Consider the following 27,958-nt stretch of genomic DNA (forward strand, 5'->3'; position numbering starts at 1 on the left):
CATATTCAATTATCATAACAGAGACTGCCTACGGCAGGTAAACTTCATACAACATTACGCAAAACCGAAGATTTTGGAGGCAGAAAATGTTCTTTGCAACAGATTTTATATATAAATAAATGCATAAATGTTGTTGTGTCGTCTTCAGCCCGAAGAGTGGTTTGATGCAGCTCTCTATGCTATTATACCTTCTGCATCATCTCTGAATAACTACTGCAACCGACATCTTTCTCAATCTGTTCACTGTATTCATCTCTTGGTCTCCCTCTATGATTTTTACCCCCCCACCCACACACTTCCCTCCAATACTAAACTGGTGATTTCTTCATATCTCAGAATTTGTCCTATCAACCAATCCCTTGTTTTTGTCAAGTTGTGCCACAAATTCCTTGTCTCCTCAATTCTATTCAGTATGTCGTCATTAGTTATTTGATCAACCCATCTAATTTTCAGCGTTCTTCTGTAGCATCACATTTTTAAAGTCTCTATAATAAATTATTTTATCATCCATGTTTCATTTACATACATGGCTACACTCCAGACAAATACCTTCAGAAGAGATTTCCTGACGCTTAAATCTATATTCAACATTAACGAATTTCTTGCCACTGCCAGTCTAAAATTTACATCTTCTCTACTTTGGCCATCACCAGTTATTTTGCTACCTAAATAGCGAAACTCATCTACTATGGTAAGTGTCTCATTCCAAATCTAATCCTACTCCAAATTTTTCTTTGGTTTCCTTTACTACTTGTTCAGTATAAATACTGAATAACATGGGGATATGCTACAACCCTGCCTCACTCCCTTTTCAACCACTGCCTCCCTATCAATCACGACCATCAACTCTTATAACTATGGTCTGGTTTCTGTGCAAGTTGTACATAGCGTTTTGTTCCCTGTATTTTAGCCCTGCTACCTTCAGAATTTCAAAGAGTGTATTCCAGTCAAGTCAGTATTGCCTTGCATGTTCCTACATTTCTCTGGAATACAAACTGATCTTCCCAAGGTCTGCTTCTACCAGCTTTTCCATTCTCCTGTAAAGAAATTGTAGTAGTATTTTGCAACAACGACTTATTGAACTGATTGGTAATTTTCAAATCTGTCTGCAACTGCTTTCTTTGGAATTGGAATTAGTACATTCTTCTTGAAGTCTGAGGGTATATCGCCTGTCACACACATCTAGCACACCACATGGACGAGCTCTGCCAAAGCTATCTGTAGTTCTGATGGAATGTTTTCTACTCCTGGGGCCTTGTTTCGACTCAGATCTTTCAGAACTCCGACAAATTCCTCTTACAGTATCATATTTTCCATCTCATCTTCATCAACTTCCTCTTCCCTTTCTGTAATATCGACTTCAAGCCTTTCTGTAATATCGCCTTCAAGTTCATCTACCTTGTATAGACCCTCTATATACGCCTCCCACCTTTCACTTCTTTTCTTAGGACTTGTTTACCATCTGAGCTCTTTAATATTCATACAGCTAGTTCTGTTTTCCTCAAAACCCTCTTTTAATTTTCCTGTAGATGGATCTACCTTTCTCCTAGTGAAATATGCTTGTAAATCCTTACATTTGTCCTCTAGCCATCCCTGCTTAGCAATATTGAACTTCCTGTCAACCTCATTTTCTAAATTTTTGTATTCCCTGTAGCCTGCCTCATTTGCTGCATTTTTAAACTTTCTCCTTTCATCAATTAAGTTCAACATCTCTTGTGTTATCCATGGATTCCTACTAGGCCTTGTCTTTTTACCTATTTGATCCTCTGCTGCCTTCCAAATTTCATCTCTTAATGATACCCATTTGCTTTCTAATGTATTCCTTTCCCCTGTTCTAGTCAAACACTGAATGAAGCTCCCTCTGAAGCTCCCAACAACCTCTGGTTCTTTCAACTTATTCAGGTTCCATCTCCTTAATTTCCAACCTTTTTCCTATTTCTTCAATTTTAATTTACACTCCATTACCAATAAATTGTGGTCACAGTCCACATCTGTCCCTGGAAATGTCTTACAATTTAAAATCTAGTTTCTAAATCTCTGTCTAACCATTATATAATCAATCTGAAACCTTCCAGTGTTGCCAGGTCTCTTCCACGTATAAAACCTTCCCTTATGATTGTGAAACCAAGTGTTAAAGATGGTTAAATTTTGCTCTGTGCAAAATTCTGCCAAGTGACTTCCTTATCAATTCCTTTCCCTCAGTCTATATTCACCTACTATTTTTCCTTCTCTTCCTTTTCCTGCTATTCAATTCCAGTCACCCACCACGATTAAGTTTTTGTCTCCTTTAACTATCTGAATAATTTCTTTTATCTCATCATACATTTCTTTAATCTCTTCATTATCTGCAGAGTAGTTGGCATGTAATCTTCTACTACTGTGGTAGGCATGGCTTCGTGTCTATCTTGGCTATGAAAATGCATTCACTATGCTGTTCATAGCAGCTTACCTGCATTCCTATTATCTTATTCATTGTTAAACCTACTCCTGCATTACCCCTATTTGATTTTGTGTTTATAACCCTGTATTCACCTGACCAGAAGTCCTGCCATCTAACTTCACCAATTCCCACTACATCTAGCTTCCATAAATAAATGTAACAACATAATCTCAACTTCCTCTACAGTGCAGTGGTGATGCCACAGTCTATGGCGTAAAAGTATACAAGTTCGAATATCGCCAGGTGATAATTTGTTTTATTTTTTAAATCTTTGCCAAAATGACTCTGATTATCATTATTTTCAATTAACTGGTTACAGTCTAACTTTTTACTTTTAATCTTTTGGTGCATCATTTTCATCAGTGTACTGAATGTTTTATTTGCTCTTATATTTCTTCCTGTTATTCTTCTTTCTTTTGGAATCTGCTTGTGCCGCCTATAACCTGTAACTGAGTTCCAACCGGGACTGCTCATCAGTCGGTATCGCGCCAGTTCGTGTAGCAAAAGTGAGAAGTTACAGCCCGCTTTTAGCACTACACCAATTTTTTTTTGTCTTGAGTTTGTTCGTACAGGTCAACTTTAAAAGTCATGAGCAAAGCGAGCGTAATTAATAGTTCTGCCACAGGTACAGTTACCTGCTGTTTACTCGGATATATTGCACGTCAAGAGGTTGTAGTTAGCTTAGGACATGAGTGTAAATTCAAGGCTATAAAACACAATGTCTGCATTAGTTCAATCACTGGTCATTTAAAATCAGCTGTAGACATAGTATCTCACATTCCTGTCGTATCTGATGGCACCAGCTTCCAACATTGCCCCACGTTACTTGAACAGCATTTCAGAACTTGTGAAGTAACCAGCCACATTTGTGTGTCTCCTTTAACCAAGTGGTAGCCGAAGTGGCAACACTGTACTGTCTTTAAGTGACAGATGTCAACTATCAAGTAATTGAAACAGACTGTAGTCTTGCTTGAGAGCAAGTTAATTTTAGAAGTAACTATTAACATTTCTTTTTCACACTCCTATTCCACTTACAGATTTGTAATTAGGAACTAGTATGTCACAAAAGCAGACCTCAATGTCATGAATATGCACACCTTAAGGCCTTCACCATCTTGGAAGGTCCAGAATACATAAAACTTAGTAACATCTGTCATTAGTAGTCCATTCTTCCAGTTTCAAAATTTCGTACAGCATTCTCAATTCCACAACAAAGTCAGTATTTGTAGGACTTTTCTATGCTGTTCATATGGAAGCATTGTATCTGCCAGCTATTTTTATAAAATGAATTGCTGTCATGTATGAAAGTATGACTAAGTATGTGTCAGACAAAATCAAGATAGCTTCTTTAGTATGACAGAGATTGCTTTCATGCAATTCTGATTTTGTTTTTGCAAATATTAATGATACTAAGCAGCAGGATATGTTATACTGCTCATAAACTTGAGATAAACTTTTTGGACTATATCAAAACATACACCAAAAAGAAATTTCATAACTCCCTGCAAATCCTAAATATAAGCCCACAGCTATTTGTTAATCTACAAGGAAGTTTTGGCAGTTCGAGTAGTTAAGCAATGCAATGCAATGAGCAGCAATCAGACTGGTAAGTCTCTGCATATTAGCCTTGACTGAAGGTGTAGGTTATATTACACCATCTGATGTTTACTAACTGCATAAGGAGAGATAATTTTCGTATGTGAAGTATGTACGATACAAACATTCCAAGTCACTGCCTTACATGTTCCGTTATTTGGATAAGTGCAGCTCATGGTTACAGGCTCTGAGGTGGAGCCATCCCAAAACACAGAGTGTACATGAAGACCGGGAACACTTACAATTATTTACTGCACAGGAACCAAACATTGAACAGGTATCATACACATGTCATTTTGAAAAGAAACCCTGAAGGGCTTTTTTTTTTCTCCCATGTACACCGCCACAGCATAGTCTGGTAATTTGCCAATAGTCAGCGCTCATCACAAACATGGCAGGCTCAGGTGCGGTGCGAGCTTTCTGTGTGTTGAAGTTCAACAAAAACAAGTGTGCTACAGCAGTTCAATGGATAAACTGCCTATTGGCTTCTGTCTCGGGTTCTTCGGCCGATGTTCGTCTAATGATTTTTCTGACGTTTCGCCAGCACGAGTGGCTGGCATTGTCAAAGCTTCACCCTCCATTGCCGGTGGTGAACTGGACGCAAGCTCGCGGCCGCAGACTATATGTACCTGGCGCGCCAACGTCCGAGGGCTTCTCCGCGGTCATTTCCGGTGCGGTTCTCCTCTTGCTACCTGCGACGGTCGTTTGCTGCAGTACGGGCAGCCAGGATCCGTTTACCTTAAGGCTTTCCTCTTTCTTGTTGAAACTGTTCGCGTGTTTTTGCATTTCTAGAGTTTCTCTGAACAAGCGCGTGTGTGAGTGCTTCTCTACAGCTAGAACTTCCGCGTCGGCGAATTTTATTACGTGGTCGGTCCCATTCAGTGCGTGCTCTGCCACGGCCGATTTCTCCACCTGCCCCAACCTGCAATGTCGCTTGTGCTCTTTGATCCTGGTGTTAATTGATCGTCCAGTCATTCCGACATAAACTTTTTCGCATGTGCATGGTATACGATATATTCCCGACCTTGCAAGTGGGTCTCTTTTCTCCTTCGCCAATCTAAGACACTCTTTGATCTTCCTTGTCGGTTTGAAAATCGTATTTACGCCATGTTTGCGCAATGTGTGGCCGATTCTGTCCGTCACTCTGGGAATGTATGGCAGAAAGGCCATACCCGACATTTCTTTTTCTGGTTCCTTACTTCGCCGAGTGTTGGGCTCTGTTACACTTCTGATGTAATTTGTGGAGTACCCACTGCTCCTCAGAACAGTTTCCAGGTGTTGCATTTCTCGTTTGAGGTGTTGCGGCTCACATATTCGTCCTGCTCTCGTTACGAGCGTACTAATCATGCCTCTTTTCTGGCACCACCCGAGCCAGAAAAGAGGTGTTGCGCCTCACATATTCGTCCTGCTCTCGTTACGAGCGTACTAATCATGCCTCTTTTCTGGCACCACCCGAGCCAGAAAAGAGGCATGATTAGTACGCTTGTAATGAGAGCAGAACGAATATGTGTGCCGCAACACCTCAAACGAGAAATGCAACACCTGGAAACTGTTCTGAGGAGCAGTGGGTACTCCACAAATTACATCAGAAGTGTAACAGAGCCCAACACTCGGCGAAGTAAGGAACCAGAAAAAGAAATGTCGGGTACGGCCTTTCTGCCATACATTCCCAGAGTGACAGACAGAATCGGCCGCACATTGCGCAAACATGGCGTAAAGACGATTTTCAAACCGACAAGGAAGATCAAAGAGTGTCTTAGATTGGCGAAGGAGAAAAGAGACCCACTTGCAAGGTCGAGAATATATCGTATACCATGCACATGCGAAAAAGTTTATGTCGGAATGACTGGACGATCAATTAACACCAGGATCAAAGAGCACAAGCTACATTGCAGGTTGGGGCAGGTGGAGAAATCGGCCGTGGCAGAGCACGCACTGAATGGGACCGACCACGTAATAAAATTCGCCGACGCGGAAGTTCTAGCTGTAGAGAAGCACTATCACACGCGCTTGTTCAGATAAGCTCTAGAAATGCAAAAACACGCAAACAGTTTCAACAAGAAAGAGGAAAGCCTTAAGGTAAACGGATCCTAGCTGCCCGTACTGCAGCGAACGACCGTCGCCGGTAGCAAGAGGAGAACCGCACCGGAAATGACCGCGGAGAAGCCCTCGGACGTTGGCGCGCCAGGTACATATAGTCTGCGGCCGCGAGCTCGCCTCCAGTTCACCACCGGCAATGGAGGGTGAAGCTTTGACAATGCCAGCCACTCGTGCTGGCGAACGTCAGAAAAATCATTAGATGAACGTTGGCCGAAGAACCCGAGACAGAAGCCAATAGGCAGTTTGTCAACAAGTGGCCACGAAAGCCTTAACAATTTTGTAGTTCAATGGACGTTTAGAACAAAGTGCGATAAAAAGCCACTAACAAGGAAGACCATTTACCACTGACACAACAAATTCGTTACAACTGGTTGCTTGTGGCCAGCAAAGAGAAGCGGACGTCCCAGTGAGAGAAGTGACGTGGAGCGCGTGCTACAGAAGGGGACAGCTGTTTTATGAAATGGCCTCCCCAGTCACCAGATCTCACTCTGTGTGACGTTTTTCTTTGGGGACAAATTAATGATCTGGCGTATGTGCCTCCTCTACCACGTGATGTAGCAGAGCTCCGGGAGAGAATACGGGAAGCGACTGCCACAGTCTATGATGCCATGCTGGGACGGGTATGGCAAGAACTCGATTACCGTATTGACATCTGCTGGGTCACTCATGGTTCACATATTGAATGTTTGTAAAAAAACTTTCATCAGAGCTTCTCTTAAAATTGCAATATGTATGACATCTGTACAATGTTTAGTTCTTGTGCAATAAATAATTGAAAGTGTTCCTGGACTTTATGTACACCCTGTACATATTAAAATATGTTTCTCCATAACTGATTACAGAATTTAAATATCAGTATGCATTTTGAATATTTCACATATGAATTTACATAACGTGAGTGGATGCTCCATCTTGAAATGCAGGTTAAGCTTTATGTAGTAGAGGTTTGGGGGCGTGGCTTAACAGAATACAGCTCTTATAGGCTTCCTGAAGGCTCAGTCCCTTCAGCCTGGCAATTGTTAAGTCATGTATAGATAACACGCATAACTTAGGAGAAATCACATAAGGTTTTGTTCGAGCTCATATTTGGTGGGTTTTATACATGGTTTTATACTACAATAACACCCTGTGAATAAATGTTGTTTCAAAGCACTAGTACTATCAGGACCTCTTGAAAACATGTCATTACTGATACAATTTGTACAAGGAAAATTATGGGAAATGTCTTATTGGTGGTTAAAGATTTTTTGTATTGCATTGTTTAGATATGATAACTTGCATATTATGAAAGTGTGCCTTACAGCAATGGTGCATAGAAGATATATCAAAAATGCACCATATTTGTATGATTTTTTATAATTAAATGTCAGTTAATATGATAATGGCAACCAGGACATCATACATTATGAGACACTTACGTCTGCCACGTCATGATGATGTAAAACAACAAGGGTATTGGGATGGATGCATTATGTGTTACACACCGGTTTTCTGTGCTTTTTTAAATATGTAAATTGTTTGTGTTAACTATTGGGAGTATTGGTGTTCATATAGATTACTCAACAATATGTGACTAGCAACATTCATTTCCTGTAACATATTTAATGAAGATACCCATCATAAAAACATATTAGCTTCAAAATGACAAGCCAGAAACAGAATTCTAATCACACAAAAACATGCCTAGGACAGAGAGAGAGAGAGAGAGAGAGAGAGAGAGAGAGAGAGAGAGAGACCAGCAGCTACGCTCCAATGCAAGACTTAGTTGAGGTAATAATGTCCTCATATACAGAACATAGATGAACATCCAAGTAGTTACGTAGCTTACTCTAAATTCCACAACAACAGAATAAAATTCTATGAAAGTAAACAAATGGTACCATGGCTTTTTCCCAGGAACTCGAATGACACCATGCTGCCCTGTCCATGTAGGCATACCCAGACCAGCATTGAAACACTGCTGCCGTGATTCCTTCAGTGCTTTAACTGCTTCTTTTGCTACACGCTGAGCTTCACCCTCTACCAATGAGTAATCTGCTTCACTGCCTTCCATTATACGATCGTGATGTAATGCTGTTTGCAGTCCTGCAAAATGGCATTAAAATTAATCGTCTTCAGTATAATAATGCCTGACATTTGATTATGAATGATGATAGATATTATATCCAGACACAAATATTTATAGCTTGCAGAAATAAATCTTCATTGAATTTTAAAAAATGAAAATGGTTGTTAGCATTGATTTAGCCATTACTTTGGTTCTATCCCATCTCAGCTTTCCTACTACAGTGACGCAACATTTATCAAACCATACCAGTAAAATGTGGCTGTTGGTGTCGTGGCTGAATTGGAACTGGCACACACAAAGTATTGCCGTCTCTGACAGCTCGGAAAATACACTTCTGCTTTGAGAGATAACTGGCATGCACACTTCACGAATATTTCCATGGCAAATTTCAGCCAATTGTGCCTTTGGCCTGCACTGGTGCAGGACAGATTTGATATTGTTAATTTAAGGGGTGGCTGGATACCCTTCCTGCAGCCACCCTATTAAGCCCCCTCCCCCCAGACAAAATAAATGTACCCCAACTGTCTTTGTGTACACCCCCGCCCCCCTCCCCGGACAGGAAATACGCAACCCACCTGTGTTTGTGTAGCATCATTCATGTGAAAGTGAGCGAGTTTTCTTGATGTTTGTGAATAACGTAACAGGGGCAGGACTTGGGTACCAGTTCATATTCACCTTGTGGGATATAGGAAAGCACCTAAAAACCACATCCAGGCTGTCCAGCATACCGACTCTTGTTACTCCCTGCCCCGGAAGCAACACTGTAACACACATGGCAAGATAATATAATATTTTCAAGAATTCTGTAGAGGATTGCTTCAGTACTTCTTTGGCTTTCTTTCCAAGCAATCCATTTCCAGTGCTCCCAAGATATTTCCAAACAACTTGCCTACATTTTTCTTTGTATGAAAATAATGAGCTTCTATTACAGAATAAAGAAAAAAGGGACTGCAGAATTCTCATGGATGTTATGGAGCACTCCATAAGACTATCCTAAGCAACGATGTAAATTCCTAGTGCTCCTAAAATGTGCAACATAGCATGTGTTCACAATCAGCCAATCTTCAAGGAAACCTATACTTAACCCTACAATGCCAACACACAATTTTTATTGCTTTTAACATGAAAGTGTAGCAAATGGAATAGATAACACTGAAAAAATTAGGTATCAGTTTCTTAAATTTTCAACTCTTTTGTTACTGTTACCTTAACAATTCAAGAAAGTAATAATGCTACAATGCCTAGGAAAGATAGTGCTAGGTTAAGAATATGATGACTGGCTGGAGAAACAAAAATGATAGTGTAATTGTAGAACTCTTCATTTTATTTTTGAATCCCTGTATACAACAACTTTTTGTTCTACATTGACTGTGCTGCTTGAGTGAACACATTGGAAAATACAGCAGACGACATATATGTGTAATATTTACTTTAATGGATCTACAGTAATAATTAGAAACAACGATCTGCGAAATAGATTAGATTAAGTAATCATAATACTTGTTTCATTTTTTGTATAATTTAGCAATAACTAGTTATTATGTTCAACCATGCAAGATAAAATGTTAACCACATTTAAAATGTGCTAAGTTAGGTTAAATAAAAAGTTGAAACCTACCAAGAATGACAGTGTCAGTAATCAGGCAGCAGCTGTTATGTCGCACTTTTGGATGTAGTCAAAAGTGGCATTATCACTAACCAATGTTAACGTCATGCAAAGTTATGATTGTCATCTTGATCTCTGTGGGCAGTTTGTGGGAGCTACAGAAAGATGGTGCAATCTGTAGACATTAGATGAACTAGCAAAGGCCATACAGTTCCATAAAACTTCCAAAATAAACAATAATATGAAACTTTAAAATAATGATTACTTGGCCAATATGGGTTGAAGTACGTCATCATTGTAATATCATAAAATATTGTGGCATAATGTCTCTACACATTGCATATTTAAGTATTACTGGTTTAGTTCCCACTCTGAGTGGGTCTGTGCATGAGAAGATCACTCTGGCAGTTTCACATGTAGGAAAGTTAACTTGGTAAAATGGAATTAGCATTTTTTGTTTAGCGGAGTCAAGCCAACCAGCTGGCTTCCACGCCGAACTGCACACTGTGTGTGAGGTTCAGCATGTGAGGTAGCTGTTACCCCCATCTGGTAGCCGGCAGTCCCGCAGACCATCTAGCAAACTTATGGTGAACCTTACTCCGTGTGAGATGGGGTTAAAGCAACATAATCCTCTACACAGTGGCAACAGCTGCCAGTTTACAATTAATGCTCATCACATTCACAATGGGAGAAGGGGTTAGAGAGGGCCACCCTTAATGATTTTCTTTGATTCAATGTTTTAATAAAAAGAAGGTTTTATCTACACTCGTTTTCATTTTTAAATCTATCTAGTGTAGCGTTTCAATGAGCTCATGACTCTTGTTTCTGATCCCTGACTAACACATAAAGTATTTGTCACCCATGTCACTGAGTTTTACATCAAAGCTGACACAGCCATCACTTTATAAAAGTTCATTCTTGTTTATTTTTCTCATTTTCCCAAATAATGATCTTAAGATGTTTCCACTTCATTCTACAATTATTATCATATTCAATATCCTAAGTTATATCACACTCATGATACTGCCTCTAAAAGTCTGTCTTGGGCATTTTTTGTGTCAAAAAAGTATAATTTAATTTTTTTCAGTTGTACTAAAAATTTCCAACTTCCACGAACTGTGAGCCTTGTCTCTGGTGGGGTGACTTGCGTGCCACTGAAATACTGATAGCTGTACCACAGGTGCAACAACAACTTAGGGGTATCTGTTGAGAGGCCATACAAACATGTGGTTCCTGAAGATGAGCAGCAGCCTTTTCATTACTTACAGGGGCTGCAATCTGGATGATTGACGAATCTGGCCTTGTAAACAACCAAATCGACTTTGCTGTTAACGGTGCTGCAAATGGCTGAAAGCAAGCGGAAAGTACAGCCACAATTTTTCCCAAGGAAATGCAGCTCTACTACACGGTTAAATGATGATGGCATCCTCTTGGGTAAAATAATCCTCCGTTTGGATCTCTAGACAGGGACTACTCAGGAGGATGTCGTCATCAGGAGAAACAAAAGTGGCATTCTATGGACAGGAGCATGGAATGTCAGATCTCTTAATCATGCAGATACGTTAGAAAATTTATAAAGGAAAATGGGTAGGCTGAAGTTAGATATAGTGGGAATTAGTAAATTTTGTTGCCAGAAGAAATAAGACTTGCGGTTTGGTGAATACAGGGTCATAAGTAAAATATAGGGGTAATCCAGCAGTAGGTTTAATAATGACTAAGAAAATAGCAGCTGTTGCCACTGTGTAGAGGATTATGTTGCTTTAACCCCATCTTGCATGGAGTAAGGTACACCAAAAGTTTGCTAGATGGCCTGCCTATTGATGAACAGCATAATGAATGCGCTATCTTAGCCAAAATAGGCACGGAGCCCACACCTGTCACAGTTGTACAAGTTTATATGCCAACTAGCTCTGCAGATGATGAAGAGATGGAAGAAATATATCATGAGTAGAAGAAATTACTCTTATAGTTAAGGGAGACGAAAATTTAATTTTGATGGGCGACTAGAATTCGATAATAGTAACCAATACATAAATTGCGACAATTTAGCACTCAAACACAGTAAACCTATCATCCTGTTGGGTACCTGCATTGCATATTCTGGGACGAAAAATTGTACCCAAAATGTGAAGGAAGGTTCATAAACATCTGAAGTGACAATTTTTGAGACCCTCTTGCAAAAAGGGGTCAATGACAAAGCACACTCCTCAACCAACTGTAGCACAGTTCTGGCCTTGACAAAAGCACAGTTATCCTATTGGAAGATGTCAGTGCTATCAAGGAAGATATCAAGTATGAAGGGATACAGATGGTGAACAATAATGCTCACATAGTTGACAGCTGTCATGGTGTGTTTGATCTCTACTACAGGTGAACGTCACAGCCGTAGCATGTACTGCCCCCACCAGTGTGCGTATGTGATGCTGTGCCGAACAGCTGAGAGCCTGGATAGTGGTGTATCTGGACATAACAAGAAGCATAAAAAGTCGTCAGACTAGGCAGTATATTTCCACTGATCCACAGTCCAATTTCAATGAAACTGTACTCACTGCCATCATAACTGACAATGTCAGGAACCTGGCAACATGTTAGGGTCGTCTGCTGCAGAGCCCCACATTCAGTAGTGTGAACAGGACAGTGTGCTTTGTGACAGTTATGCCTGCACCACACATAGTGTTTTATACAGCGGGCAGGCTCTGACCTCCACATTCTGTGGTCAAGTGTTGATGTCCAACACCTTGTTGCCTAGTCGTGGATTCATTTCTTTCAACCACACTCGGTGGTAGTAGCATGCGACCATCTGACCAGTTCCACTGTTGCCGAGACATTCGTTCCCATGTGCTGGGCCATAACAACCTGCCCTTTGTTGACATCACTAATGTCAGCGGTTTTCCCATTTTTGGCCTGTATCACTGCTAGAATGATTCCAAATTCACCTCTGATCCAGTTACATAACTGCCTTCCATGTCATGTGCCTACTATGTGTAATGTTAATTAAATTAGAATGTTCAGAAAGAATTCAGAATAACAATAAATATGTGACTACGAAACAGCCCAGAATTCGCAACAAGTTTTCAAACAAAAATGGAATTCTTTTTCATAATATTTCAAATGTCTAAAAAGCAAATGTACCTGACTTTTTGAAGAGTTGTTTCAGCACATAATCATCTTGCTGAGCATGAGTATCTTCTTCATCAGAGGGTGTTGATGGTTTTGTTTCACCTTGACCAACAAGATGTGGAACTCTTTCTCCTTCAAATACATCTGAATGTTTCTTTTTATGCTTATGTTTGTGTTTATGTTTCTTCTGTGATTCTTCTCTCTTGTGTTTCATTGCTTTCTCTTTTATTTTGCTAAAAGAGTGCTCTGCATCAACATTTATAACTATTTTTCTATCAGTCCCCTCTTCCTTTAATGCATTTATGTTATCACCCAGATTCTGCATACATGAATCTTCCATCTTACTAGAATGCCCTTTTTCAAATTTGGTTTTCTCCAGCTCAACTTGTTTACTGATAAATACTTCATCTTGGTCTTTCTCACCCAAACTTGAAAATGTACTGTTGTCATTCTCTTTTTGATTATTCTGCAGCAGTTGTGATGTATTTTTAGTGTCAGATGCTTCTTTAATCTGTGATTCTTTTTCACTTTGTTCTTTACTGGCACCAGGACTAGTGGGAGTTCCACCAAAGTTTGTTCCAGCGGAGCTCCTTATCTTTTTGCTTAGTTTCTGGGCTAATTCCTTCATATAATTTAACTTGGACTGAGAAAGTGGGACTGACAAATCACTTTTATGATAATCTCCTGGCTTTCTGGGAACCACACTATCACTGTATTTCTGCATTTTGTGATTCAGTATCTTCTTATCCTTCTTTAAGTTGACTTTCACCTGAAATTAACACAATAAATTAAATTAATTCATGGTGTAACTAACTTACAGATTCACACATTAATTTGAAAGTCATAACAACACACAAACCTTACTTAAACAATAACCCCTCCTCCTCAAACACACATACTTGGTGATAATATATGCATAGCAAAATTATTTCCTGATTCACAATTATTTGCCTGAATCAACATCTATCTGTGAACCACTGTGAACTGCATGGCAGATGGTACTTCTGATTTTACCACTGATTTTACCAGACTATCAATGGCTAAGGGAGTGGTAAATAGGAATATTTAGTATATTCCTAGAGTCCTCACTTAATACTAGATCTTGACGCTAAGCAAGGAAACATCTGCAGGGTAGATGGCATCTTATCTTGAGGTGTTTGCCAGTTACAGTTTATCAGTACTTCTGCGACACTCTCCAACAAGAGGACAGACGGGGGGCAGGGGGGACGATGACAACAACACAACACCTGTAATCATTAATGTTGCCCTCCTTTGTTTACATTCAACAGCCTCAATTATTCAATTTGGTAAGAGTGGCACATACTTGAGCAATATTCTAAGATGGATGCATATGTGTCCTGTAAGTAATCTCTTCTGTACACTGACTGCATTTTCCTTATATTTTAACAATGGTCTGAAGCATGTCAGTCTTTAGCTACACTTGAGCCTATGTGATCGTCCCAATTCATATTCCCACAAATTGTATTTGTATTAGTTGACTAATACCAATTGTGATTCGTTGATTTTGTGGTCACAGGATGCTGTGCTTTCCTGAAGAACTCACCGAACATTTATGAACCTTTAAGGAAAACTGCCAGCCTTTGGAACACTTTGAAATCTCATCTGATTGGATATTTGTGCAGCTTTTTTCAGATAGTACTTCATTACAGATAACTGCACCTTCTGCAAAAATCTGACGTTACAAGTAATACTGTCAGACACATAATAGTAAGAATCACAGCACACTTCCTGGGGGCATACCTGAAGTTATTTCCATGAAGAAATCATCAATTTAGTAATATACATATACATACATACATATATATATATATATATATATATATATATATATATATATATATATATATATATATATATCTAAAAAGAAAGATGATGAAACTTACCAAACAAAAGCGCTGGCAGGTCGATAGACACACAAACAAACACAAACATACACACAAAATTCTAGCTTTCGCAACCAATGGTTGCCTCGTCAGGAAAGAGGGAAGGAGAAGGAAAGACAAAAGGATATGGGTTTTAAGGGAGAGGGTAAGGAGTCATTCCAATCCCGGGAGCGGAAAGACTTACCTTAGGGGGAAAAAAGGACAGGTATACACTCGCACACACACACATATCCATCCACACATACACAGACACAAGCAGACATTTGTAAAGGCAAAGAGTTTGGGCAGAGATGTCAGTCGGGGCGGATGTACAGAGGCAAAGATGAAGTTGAAAGACAGGTGAGGTATGAGCGGCGGCAAATTGAAATTAGAAATTAGCGGAGATTGAGGCCTGGCGGATAGCGAGAAGAAAGGATATGCTGAAGGGCAAGTTCCCATCTCCGGAGTTCTGACAGGTTGGTGTTAGTGGGAAGTATCCAGATAACCCGGACGGTGTAACACTGTGCCAAGATGTGCTGGCCGTGCACCAAGGCATGTTTAGCCACAGGGTGATCCTCATTACCAACAAACACTGTCTGCCTGTGTCCATTCATGCGAATGGACAGTTTGTTGCTGGTCATTCCCACATAGAACGCTTCACAGTGTAGGCAGGTCAGTTGGTAAATCACGTGGGTGCTTTCACACGTGGCTCTGCCTTTGATCGTGTACACCTTCCGGGTTACAGGACTGGAATAGGTGGTGGTGGGAGGGTGCATGGGACAGGTTTTACACCGGGGGCGGTTACAGGGGTAGGAGCCAGAGGGTAGGGAAGGTGGTTTGGGGATTTCATAGGGATGAACTAAGAGGTTGCGAAGGTTAGGTGGACGGCGGAAAGACACTCTTGGTGGAGTGGGGAGGATTTCATGAAGGATGGATCTCATTTCAGGGCAGGATTTGAGGAAGTCGTATCCCTGCTGGAGAGCCACATCCAGAATCTGATCCAGTCCCGGAAAGTATCCTGTCACAAGTGGGGCACTTTTGGGGTTCTTCTGTGGAAGGTTCCGGGTTTGAGGAGATGAGGATGTGGCTCTGGTTATTTGCTTCTGTACCAGGTCGGGAGGGTAGTTACGGGATGCAAAAGCTGTTTTCAGGTTGTTGGTGTAATGGTTCAAGGATTCCGGACTGGAGCAGATTCGTTTGCCACGAAGACCTAGGCTGTAGGGAAGGGACCGTTTGATGTGGAATGGGTGGCAGCTGTCATAATGGAGGTACTGTTGCTTGTTGGTGGGTTTAATGTGGACGGACGTGTGAAGCTGGCCATTGGACAGGTGGAGGTCAACGTCAAGGAAAGTGGCATGGGATTTGGAGTAGGACCAGGTGAATCTGATGGAACCAAAGGAGTTGAGGTTGGTGAGGAAATTCTGGAGTTCTTCTTCACTGTGAGTCCAGATCACGAAAATGTCATCAATAAATCTGTACCAAACTTCGGGTTGGCAGGCCTGGGTAACAAGGAAGGCTTCCTCTAAGCGACCCATGAATAGGTTGGCATACGAGGGGGCCATCCTGGTACCCATGGCTGTTCCCTTTAATTGTTGGTATGTCTGGCCTTCAAAAGTGAAGAAGTTGTGGGTCAGGATGAAGCTGGCTAAGGTAATGAGGAAAGAGGTTTTAGGTAGGGCGGCAGGTGATCGGCGTGAAAGGAAGTGCTCCATCGCAGCGAGGCCCTGGACATGCGGAATATTTGTGTATAAGGAATTCCGCATGTCCAGGGCCTCGCTGCGATGGAGCACTTCCTTTCACGCCGATCACCTGCCGCCCTACCTAAAACCTCTTTCCTCATTACCTTAGCCAGCTTCATCCTGACCCACAACTTCTTCACTTTTGAAGGCCAGACATACCAACAATTAAAGGGAACAGCCATGGGTACCAGGATGGCCCCCTCGTATGCCAACCTATTCATGGGTCGCTTAGAGGAAGCCTTCCTTGTTACCCAGGCCTGCCAACCCGAAGTTTGGTACAGATTTATTGATGACATTTTCGTGATCTGGACTCACAGTGAAGAAGAACTCCAGAATTTCCTCACCAACCTCAACTCCTTTGGTTCCATCAGATTCACCTGGTCCTACTCCAAATCCCATGCCACTTTCCTTGACGTTGACCTCCACCTGTCCAATGGCCAGCTTCACACGTCCGTCCACATTAAACCCACCAACAAGCAACAGTACCTCCATTATGACAGCTGCCACCCATTCCACATCAAACGGTCCCTTCCCTACAGCCTAGGTCTTCGTGGCAAACGAATCTGCTCCAGTCCGGAATCCTTGAACCATTACACCAACAACCTGAAAACAGCTTTTGCATCCCGTAACTACCCTCCCGACCTGGTACAGAAGCAAATAACCAGAGCCACATCCTCATCTCCTCAAACCCGGAACCTTCCACAGAAGAACCCCAAAAGTGCCCCACTTGTGACAGGATACTTTCCGGGACTGGATCAGATTCTGAATGTGGCTCTCCAGCAGGGATACGACTTCCTCAAATCCTGCCCTGAAATGAGATCCATCCTTCATGAAATCCTCCCCACTCCACCAAGAGTGTCTTTCCGCCGTCCACCTAACCTTCGCAACCTCTTAGTTCATCCCTATGAAATCCCCAAACCACCTTCCCTACCCTCTGGCTCCTACCCCTGTAACCGCCCCCGGTGTAAAACCTGTCCCATGCACCCTCCCACCACCACCTATTCCAGTCCTGTAACCCGGAAGGTGTACACGATCAAAGGCAGAGCCACGTGTGAAAGCACCCACGTGATTTACCAACTGACCTGCCTACACTGTGAAGCGTTCTATGTGGGAATGACCAGCAACAAACTGTCCATTCGCATGAATGGACACAGGCAGACAGTGTTTGTTGGTAATGAGGATCACCCTGTGGCTAAACATGCCTTGGTGCACGGCCAGCACATCTTGGCACAGTGTTACACCGTCCGGGTTATCTGGATACTTCCCACTAACACCAACCTGTCAGAACTCCGGAGATGGGAACTTGCCCTTCAGCATATCCTTTCTTCTCGCTATCCGCCAGGCCTCAATCTCCGCTAATTTCTAATTTCAATTTGCCGCCGCTCATACCTCACCTGTCTTTCAACTTCATCTTTGCCTCTGTACATCCGCCCCGACTGACATCTCTGCCCAAACTCTTTGCCTTTACAAATGTCTGCTTGTGTCTGTGTATGTGTGGATGGATATGTGTGTGTGTGCGAGTGTATACCTGTCCTTTTTTCCCCCTAAGGTAAGTCTTTCCGCTCCCGGGATTGGAATGACTCCTTACCCTCTCCCTTAAAACCCATATCCTTTTGTCTTTCCTTCTCCTTCCCTCTTTCCTGACGAGGCAACCATTGGTTGCGAAAGCTAGAATTTTGTGTGTATGTTTGTGTTTGTTTGTGTGTCTATCGACCTGCCAGCGCTTTTGTTTGGTAAGTTTCATCATCTTTCTTTTTAGATATATTTTTCCCACGTGGAATGTTTCCCTCTATTATATATATATATATATATATATATATATATATATATATATATATATATATATATATATATATATATATAAAACAAAGATGAGGTGACTTACCGAACAAAAGGGCTGGCAGGTCGATAGACACACAAACAAACACAAACATACACACAAAATTCAAGCTTTCGCAACAAACTGGCAAAGCTTACAGGTGAAGTGTAGTGGGCGGTGGTGGGATCACTCTTGGAAAAACTGTTGCGAAAGCTTGAATTTTGTGTGTATGTTTGTGTTTGTTTGTGTGTCTATCGACCTGCCAGCGCTTTTGTTCGGTAAGTCACCTCATCTTTGTTTTTATATATAATTTTTCCCACGTGGAATGTTTCCTTCCATTATATATATATATATATATATATATATATATATATATATATATATATATATATATATATATATATATAAAAACAAAGATGATGTGACTTACCAAATGAAAGTGCTGGCAGGTCGACAGACACACAAACAAACACAAACATACACACAAAATTCAAGCTTTCGCAACAAACTGTTGCCTCATCAGGAAAGAGGGAAGGAGAGGGAAAGACGAAAGGATGTGGGTTTTAAGGGAGAGGGTAAGGAGTCATTCCAATCCCGGGAGCGGAAAGACTTACCTTAGGGGGAAAAAAGGACGGGTATACACTCGCACACACACACATATCCATCCACACATATACAGACACAAGCAGACATATTTAAATATGTCTGCTTGTGTCTGTATGTGTGGATGGATATGTGCGTGTGTGCGAGTATATACCTGTCCTTTTTTCCCCCTAAGGTAAGTCTTTCCGCTCCCGGGATTGGAATGACTCCTTACCCTCTCCTTTAAAACCCACTTCCTTTCGTCTTCCCCTCTCCTTCCCTCTTTCCTGATGAGGCAACAGTTTGTTGCGAAAGCTTGAATTTTGTGTGTATGTTTGTGTGTCTATCGACCTGCCAGCGCTTTTGTTCGGTAAGTCACCTCATCTTTGTTTTTATATATAATTTTTCCCACGTGGAATGTTTCCTTCCATTATATATATATATATATATATATATATATATATATATATATATATATATATATATATATGACTACCCCACATAATCATACTTTCAATATGCATAAAGAAATATTGTATCCAACTGACTAATTTGGTTTACAACTTCCAGCAAGAGTTACATTCTCACAAGAACAATATTTTCAGAATTTGTATTGGGTGGCATAGTGGAGGTAACTTTGTTTGAGATGCCTTCTTATGTTTGAGGTCATACCTCAATAGGTATGGAAAGGGGAGGCTGGCAAAGCTTACAGGTGAAGTGTAGTGGGTGGTGGTGGGATCACTCTTGGAAAAATTCCTGTAGTAGTTGATGTTAGAGCTGCACCTTCTCTTGGACTGAAGTTAGCTGAAAGGTAAACCTGCTCAAAGAAAGTCCCTCTAACAAAGGGATCACCTTCAGAGGACGTCATGTTTCCAAGTAGAGAAGGAATTGGCTTATTTCATCAAAATATAAAACGTATTAGAGATAGTTAGTGAACTGCTGATAGATGTTAACTCTGAAATTATTGGTATGTCGGAGCACCACTTAAATAATTTGACAATTCAGAGACTTCCTTTACCAGGTTACAGATTAGCTGGCTGCCTTTCAAGGAGTTCCTTGCAGGGTGGGGGAGTAGTTATGTAAGTAAAAAACAGTATTACATTTGAGTCCATAGACGTATCACGGCACTGCACTGAACAAGTATTTGAGTGCAAGTGCAGTTAAATTTAGTGGAACTAAACTTCTAATTGTTGTTGTTTATAGATCCCCTGACTCTGACTTCAGAGGATTTCTGCTCAAGCTAGAGAGGGTTCTTGATTCACATTGTAGGAAGTACCAGAAATTAGTTATAGGCGGTGACTTCAATACAAAATTTTTATATGATGGTGCAAGAAAAAGGCTGTTGGTAGACCTCCTACATTCATATGATATGATGCAGACAGTGTTTCTTCCAACTAAGGTGAACGTGAACAGTAGCACAGCCATAGACATTATTTTTACTCATTCTTCATCACTAGATGGGCATTCTAGATGGCCATGATGCACAAATTTTAACACTAAAAGGCTTCTGTAGTAAAAAAAATGTCACATATAATTACATACTATGTAGGCAAGTTAATCAATTGGCAACAGAGATTTTTTTAAGCCTTGTCAAGGAACAAGAGTTGCAGGATGTTTATAGTGCCAATAGCGCTGATGACAAATATAATGCTTTCCTTAATACATTTCTCATACTCTTTGAGGGTTGCTTTCCATTAGAATGTTCTAAACGGGGTACTAGCAGTAAAAGGCAACCAAATTGGGAAATATATCAAAATGTTAGAAGTAGTCACAATCAAGCTACAGTAGCCCATTACAGGATGAAATTAAAACCATATGGTCAGATGTAAAGGAGGTGTCTGGTCAGCAGCACAAGATTGATGATGTAAAATCAGTTCGTAGTAAAAATATTTCTGTTACTGATAAATCAGGTATATGTACAGAATTTAACAATCACATTCTGAGCATTGCTGGTGAATGAAATAAAAATTTAGTTTCTACAGGGAATCTTATAAATCTCTTGGCAAATGCCTTTCCGAGATCGGCGTCTGAAATACTCCTCTGTGATACAGACAAGGGGGAGATTGAGTCAATAATTAAATCACTGAAGACTAAGGACTCTCATGGATATGAGAGTGCCTAGCAGAATACTAAAGTAATGTGCTGCACATGTTAGCCCTGTACTTAGCCATATTTGTAATTTTTCCTTTACGAATGGTCAGTTTCCTGAACAATTAAAGTACTCAGTAGTAGAGCCACTTTATAAAAAGGAAGCAAGGGATAATGCGGACAATTTTAGACCTATTTCTATGCTGCCAATGTTTGCTACGGTTATTGAAAAGGCTTTGTATGTAAGGCTTATGGATCATTTTATATCACATAATTTGCTATCAAATGCGGTATTCTTTTTTCTCTGTGAGGTACTGGATGGATTAAACAAAAGGTTTTGAACGCTAGGCATATTTTTTGATTTAACGAAGGCAATTGATTTTGTTGATTACAAAATATTGCTCCAGAAGTTGGACCATTACAGAATACGGGGAGTAGCTCACAATTGGTTCACCTCTTACTTTAACAACAGATAGCATAAGGTCATTATTCACAGTATTGAGAATGGCTGTGAGGTGGGGTCTGAGTGGGGTATGGTCAAATAGGGGGTGCCCCAGGGACCAGTGTTGGGGCCACTCCTGTTCCTTATTTATATAAATGATATGCCCTCTAGTATTACGGGTAACTCTAAAATATTTCTGTTTGCTGATGACACTAGTTTGGTAGTAGTTGATGACACTAGTTTGGTAGTAAAGAATGTTGTATGCAACATTGGCTTGGTTTCAAGTAGTGCAGTTCATGACATAAGTTCATGGGTTGTAGAAAATAAACTAATGCTAAATCACAGTAAGACACAGTTCTTACAGTTTCTTATACACAATTCAACAACACCCAATGTTCTAATTTTACAGAATGGGCATATGATTAGTGAAACTGAACAGTTCAAATTTGTAGGTGTTCAGACAGATAGTAAACTGTCGTGGAAAGCCCACATTCAGGATCTTGTTCAAAGACTTAATACTGCCATTTTTACTATTCGAACAGAATCTGAAGTAAGTGATCGTTCGACATGAAAATTAATCTACTTTGCTTATTTGCATTTGCTTATGTCATAAGGTATTATATTGTGGGGTAACACCTACCATTCTGAAAGGATATTTTTGGCTCAGAAACGGGTGGTTCAGGCAATAAGTGGTGTAAGTTCATGAACCTCTTGTCGACCCCTGTTCACTGGCCTGGGTATTTTGACATTGGCCTCTCAATATACATACACCAAAAAAAGTTTTGCATCACCTCGGCCATCAGAGTTCCGGAACCTGTACAGAAAATTGGAATAGAGATCAACATAAACATCATTTCCGCCCTTTTTATTACTCATGGAAACCACACATTGCATGTTGTACCACCATACAGTGAGACCTTCAGAGGTGGTGGTCCAGAATACTGTACACACCGGTACCTCTATTACCCAGTAGCACATCCTCTTGCATTGAGATGCATGCCTGTATTCATCGTGGCCTACTATCCACAAGTTCTTCAAGGCACTATTGGTCCAGATTGTCCCACTCCTCAACGGCGATTCGGTGTAAATCCCTCAGAGTGGTTGGTGGGTCACGTCGTCCATAAAGAGCCCTTTTCAATCTATCCCAGGCATGTTCGATAGGGTTCATGTCTGGAGAACATGCTGGCCACTCTAGTCGAGCGATGTCGTTATCCTGAAAGAAGTCACTCACAAGATGTGCATGATGGAGCTGCGAGTTGTCATCCATGAAGATGAATTCCTGCCCATATGCTGCTGATATGGTTGCACTATCGGTCGGAGGATGGCATTCATGTATCATACAGACATTACGGCGCCTTCCATGACCACCAGCGGCCCCACACAATGCCACCCCAAAACAGCAGAGAACCTCCACCATTCTGCACTCGCTGGACTGTGTGTCTAAGGCATTCAGATTGACCAGGTTGCCTCCAAACATATCTCCTATGATTGTCTGGTTGAAGGCATATGCGACACTTGTCGGTGAAGAGAACGCGATGCCAATCCTGAGCAGTCTGTTCGGCATGTTCTTGGGCTCATCTGTATGTGCTGCATGGTGTAGTGGTTGCAGAGATGGACCTCGCCACGGATGTTGCGAGTGAAGCTGTGCATTACTCAGCTTATTGCGTGCAGTTTGAGTCATAACACGACGTCCTGTGGCTGCACGAAAAGGGTTATTCAACATGGTGCTGTCAGAGTTCCTCCAAGCCATAATCCGTAGGTAGCAGTCATCCATTGCAGTAGTGCAGTAGTAGCCCTTGGGCGGCCTGAGCAAGATATGTCATTGACAGTTCCAGTCTGTCTGTATCTCCTTCACGTCCGAACAACATCGCTTTGGTTCACTCCGTGACGCCTAGACACTTGCCTTGCTGAGAGCTCTTCCTGGCACAAAGTAACAATGCGGACACGACTGAACCATGGTACTGATCTTCTAGACATGGGTGAACTACAGACAATATGAGCTGTGTACCTCCTTCCTGATGCAATGGCTGGAACCGATCAGCTGTCGGACACCCTCCATATGATAGGCACTGCTCATGCATGGTTGTTTACATCTTTGGACGATTTTATTGACATCTCTGAATAGTCAAAGGGACTGTTCTGAGATACAATATCCACAGTCAACATCTATCTTCAGGAGTTCTGAGAACAGGGCTGATGCAAAACTTTTTTGATGTGTGTGTGTGTATTCTTTACTGTCATTTCTTGTTAACAATAGCAGCTTATTCCCAAGAATAAGCAGCTTTCACTCAGTTAATACTCAGCAGAAATCCAACCTGCATTTGGATCGGACTTCAAAAATGGTTCAAATGGCTCTGAGCACTATGGGACTCAACTGCTGAGGTCATTAGTCCCCTAGAATTTAGAACTAGTTAAACCTAACTAACCTAAGGACATCACAAACATCCATGCCCGAGGCAGGATTCGAACCTGCGACCGTAGCGGTCTCGCAGTTCCAGACTACAGCGCCTTTAACCGCACGGCCACTTCGGCCGGCTTGGATCGGACTTCCTTAACTCTTGTGCAGAAAGGTGTGCAGTATACTGCTGCATCCATTTTCAATAAGTTACCACAAGATTTTAAAAATCTTAGCAGTAATCCACGTGCTTTCAAAATGAAACTGAAGAGTTTCCTCCTGGGTCACTCATTCTATTCTGTTGAGGAGTCCCTTCAAAAATTAAGCCTATTCATATTTTGTATTGTTGATTGCGTTTACTTAAACTTATGTCTTGACGTTTTTTGAGTTCATAAACATTTTATTTTTATCTGTTATTACTTTTATGTTGTGATGTCATGTACTGACACATTCCATAATCTTGGAGATTTGCTCCTCAATTTGGTCCTACGGAACTTGACGTGCAAATAAAATAAAATAAGTATGTTCTAAGATTATGCAGTAGATCTATATGAATGATCATGGATGGTAGTTTTGTGAATCACTTCTGCTATCATTCCTGCACTGTTTGTTTGTTTGAGTGATCTATGGTATATTATGGTTACAAGAGGGTAACTTAGTTACACCCTTTGAGCCTTGTCCAAGTTTTACAATTTCAGCTACTTCTCAATGTCATTGACACTAATATTATTGCACACACATTTTAATTGGTATGAGAATTAAACTGAGGCAGTACTCTATGTCTTGCTTCATAAAGTAATATTTGAAAATGGAGATTAGTATTTCTACTTTTGCTTTGCCACCTTCAATTTTGGTTCTTTTCTTATTCCAAGAATGTCTGAATGTTAATTTTGGCTTCACTGAGCACCATTAGATACAACCAGAATTTCTCCGGGTTTTATGAGATACATGATTGCAGAATATAAAATAAACTAAAATTGTTCAAGAATACATAGAGATCTGAGCAGGATGAAGTAATTGTGACATTCGACAGATATCATGTGAAAGAACTTGCTCCCCCTTCTAGCAGCAGTTTATAGCAGGCTGCTAGACCAACAAAGGGTACTAAACGATGAAAAAACACAAGTTAATCCCTTTCCAAAAATAGTTGGCAGACAGATTCACAAATTATAGGTCTATATTACTTACATCAATCTGGTGTAGAATTACAGGATATGTTTTATGCTCAAGCTCAATGATGATCTTGGAGAAAAAAAAATATCCGCCCTGATAATCTAGAGAAAGGTGGCTATGTTGATGCTGTGTTCCTTGACTTCCAGAAGCCACTGGATATAGTTCCACATTGTCATTTAATGAACAAAATAAAAACTCACTGAATAACATAACTGTTTCATGACTGGACGCAGGATATTCTAGCAGGAAGAACTCAATACACTGTTCTTAACAGGGAGAAACTGACATACATAAATGTAATTTTGAGAGTATGCTACGTGTGTCTTATAACACTGTTACTGTTTACAGTATATGAGTGTTTAGGAAGCTCACAGTGACAAGGCTAAAGTGAAACACAGCTATTGATGAAAAATCAATGGCAACAAAAACAATGGTAAAATACTGTAGTGCAGCTGTTCGGCATGACCTAAAGCGGAATGACCACATAAAACAAACTCTAGGAAAGGCATATTACCAGTGAGATTCACTGGAAGAAGCTTTAGGAAATGGAATTCATCCATGAAAGAAATGCCTAACAAAACACTTGTATGGATGATTCTTGAATGTTGCTGATCAGCCTGAGATCCTTACTACATTGGATGGATAGATAGATAGAGAGATAGAGAGAGATAGAGAGAGAGAGAGAGAGAGAGAGGACCCAATGAAGAGCAGTTAGTTCATCAAAGGATCTTTTAGTAAGTGCAAAACCGTTATGAAGATGTTCAATGGAATCCAGTGGCAGTCCTACAAGAGAGGCACTGTGCATCACGGAAAGGTTTACTGTTGCATTTCCAAGAGAGTAAGATCGAAAAAGAGTTTGGAAGCACATTATTGCATTGCCAAGAGAGTAAGTTCGAAAAAAAGTTTGGAAGCACATTACTTCCTTCCACATATGTCTTGCATGTGGAAGTTTCATGACACATTTGTTCTCCCTGTAAATCATTCATAACTCGAGGAGAGAAGAGGTGAAAATATAAAAATCCAGAAGAGCCCTCTACCACACCCCCAAAGGTGGCTTACAGAGCACAGATTCTGTTATGGTGGTCACTGAAGGATTCTTATATCGACCTGTTACCAGAGAAACTTGTTCCATTCCGCAACTCTCTGATAACAGCTAAAAAGGACAGTATCTTGTGTCAAAATTACGAGTGGCACGTTGCACTGAACATATGTTACTACTCATTTCTGCATGTACTTCCTAAGAGGGACCTACTCAAGCATTATGTCACACACAATTTCAAATCTTTACAAAACTTTTTCACAATGATGCACCCCCCCCCCCCCTCCCCCCCGAAAATGATGAAAAGAAAAAAGTTCATCCCTTACCAAGTTTTTGCTGTTCCTGTAGTAAAACTTCAGAAACAGACATTTATTACTTCTTTTCTACCAAATCTATTTGGATTTGTCTGCAGACAGTATCCATATACATCACTGAATGTGCCTGCAAAATTATGTCACTGTATGGCAATAGTTTGGAAGGAATAATCTTATGGGCATACAGATGCATGAAAAACTTGCGTGATATGGACTATATTCATCCCGTTTCACAATGAAAGCACTCAGCAACTTCCAACAAACTCTCTCTCTCTCTCTAACACATTAACTCATTTGTAAAGTAATCAGATGTTGGAAGCTATTTTATACACGGGAGCTTCATTTTTAAAGAATCAATGGTTTACAGGTTTCTCTCTATATGTCAAGAGTTACATATATGATATTCACTACCACAACCCCCCTCCCCCCCTCCACACACACACAACCAATTATAATATGCAGATGATTGTAAATCATTATTACTTTCTTCCAAAATCATGCAAAGTTAGTTCACAGAAATGTTTAACTATTTGCTGCAGCACTTGTATATTTCCTGTCTTATAATCTAATATCTTTGCTGTTTTGCTTCAGTCAGCAAACTAATGGTATAAATTTATTTTGATTTTTCTTCTGGCACATTTTAATGAATATGTAAGACACATTACTGGAAAATTTTTGAGATTCCATGAGAGGTGAGGCATGAGATAAATTGTGAATGAAGTAAGGAGGGAGAATAATCTTTTCAGTTATTTTAATATCTTTCTGTTGTAGTTTCTTGTGTTGAATTTAGAGAAAAATTATAACTGTTCATGGAGGAAAAGAAGAAGGAGGAGGAAAAAAAATTACAAGGAGCCTACTGTATTTACTCGAATCTAAGCCGCACTCGAATCTAAGCCGCACCTGAAAAATGACCCTCGAAATAAAAGAAAAAAAAACAAAATTCCCAAATATAAACCGCACCTGAAATTTGAGACTCGAAATTCAAGGGGAGAGAAACGTTTTAGGCCGCACCTCCAAATCGAAACAAAGTTGGTCCATTGTAATATGAGAAACAATGTAGATTGAATGAATGACGATACAGCTACAGTAGTTTGGTTCGAGTCGTAAGCTTAGCAGTTAGCAGTTAAGCTTTACCAGGTAGCCATTGCTATGCGTCAGGCGCTCCGTCCGTATTTATACGGGTACCCTTCCTTTTTCACGTGCTCCGTCTGGTTTGAATCGATTGCTTATTTTCCTTTGATCTGATAAGTGCCGTCTTCTTTGTTATAGGTGTTTACGTCACTCTAAGCTGAAAATGCATTACTATACTGTGTCATTGTTTGTCGCATTCTGATAGTGCGTGTTTACGGCCTGTCGCCGCTCGCGGCATGGCTTGCTTTTGTGCGCGCTACCGCCGCTTACAATTTTTTTTAAAAAAGAGAGAGGAATCGTCTCATTATCGAAACAATGGCAAGAGACTGCTATTTGTTGTCACTTACACTGCTGCTTTCTTTGATAATGATCAACAAGAACCAAATAATAGACTGCGTATGATAGAACATGTTCTGAACGAGA

The 27,958-nt window shown here is 40.6% G+C and overlaps 1 protein-coding gene across 3 annotated transcripts in view; it reads right to left on the reverse strand.

Annotated features, from left to right (window-relative positions):
- The window catches only part of LOC126458595 (DNA excision repair protein ERCC-6-like), a 130,934-nt gene that overhangs the window by 3,025 nt on the left and 99,951 nt on the right, over window positions 1-27,958 (reverse strand). For 2 of the 3 annotated variants that reach the window (XM_050095745.1, XM_050095748.1), the window contains exons 17-18: window positions 12,943-13,699; window positions 8,017-8,221 (exon numbers count right to left, since the gene is read on the reverse strand). In XM_050095745.1, the coding sequence (XP_049951702.1) occupies window positions 8,017-8,221; window positions 12,943-13,699 (962 nt within the window). Of the gene's footprint in view, window positions 1-8,016; window positions 8,222-9,822; window positions 9,966-12,942; window positions 13,700-27,958 lie in introns of those variants that run through there. The other variant, XR_007585665.1, reaches the window with a different exon arrangement.

This window comes from Schistocerca serialis, chromosome 2 (genome assembly GCF_023864345.2).
Source record: "Schistocerca serialis cubense isolate TAMUIC-IGC-003099 chromosome 2, iqSchSeri2.2, whole genome shotgun sequence".
Lineage (NCBI taxonomy): Eukaryota > Metazoa > Arthropoda > Insecta > Orthoptera > Acrididae > Schistocerca > Schistocerca serialis.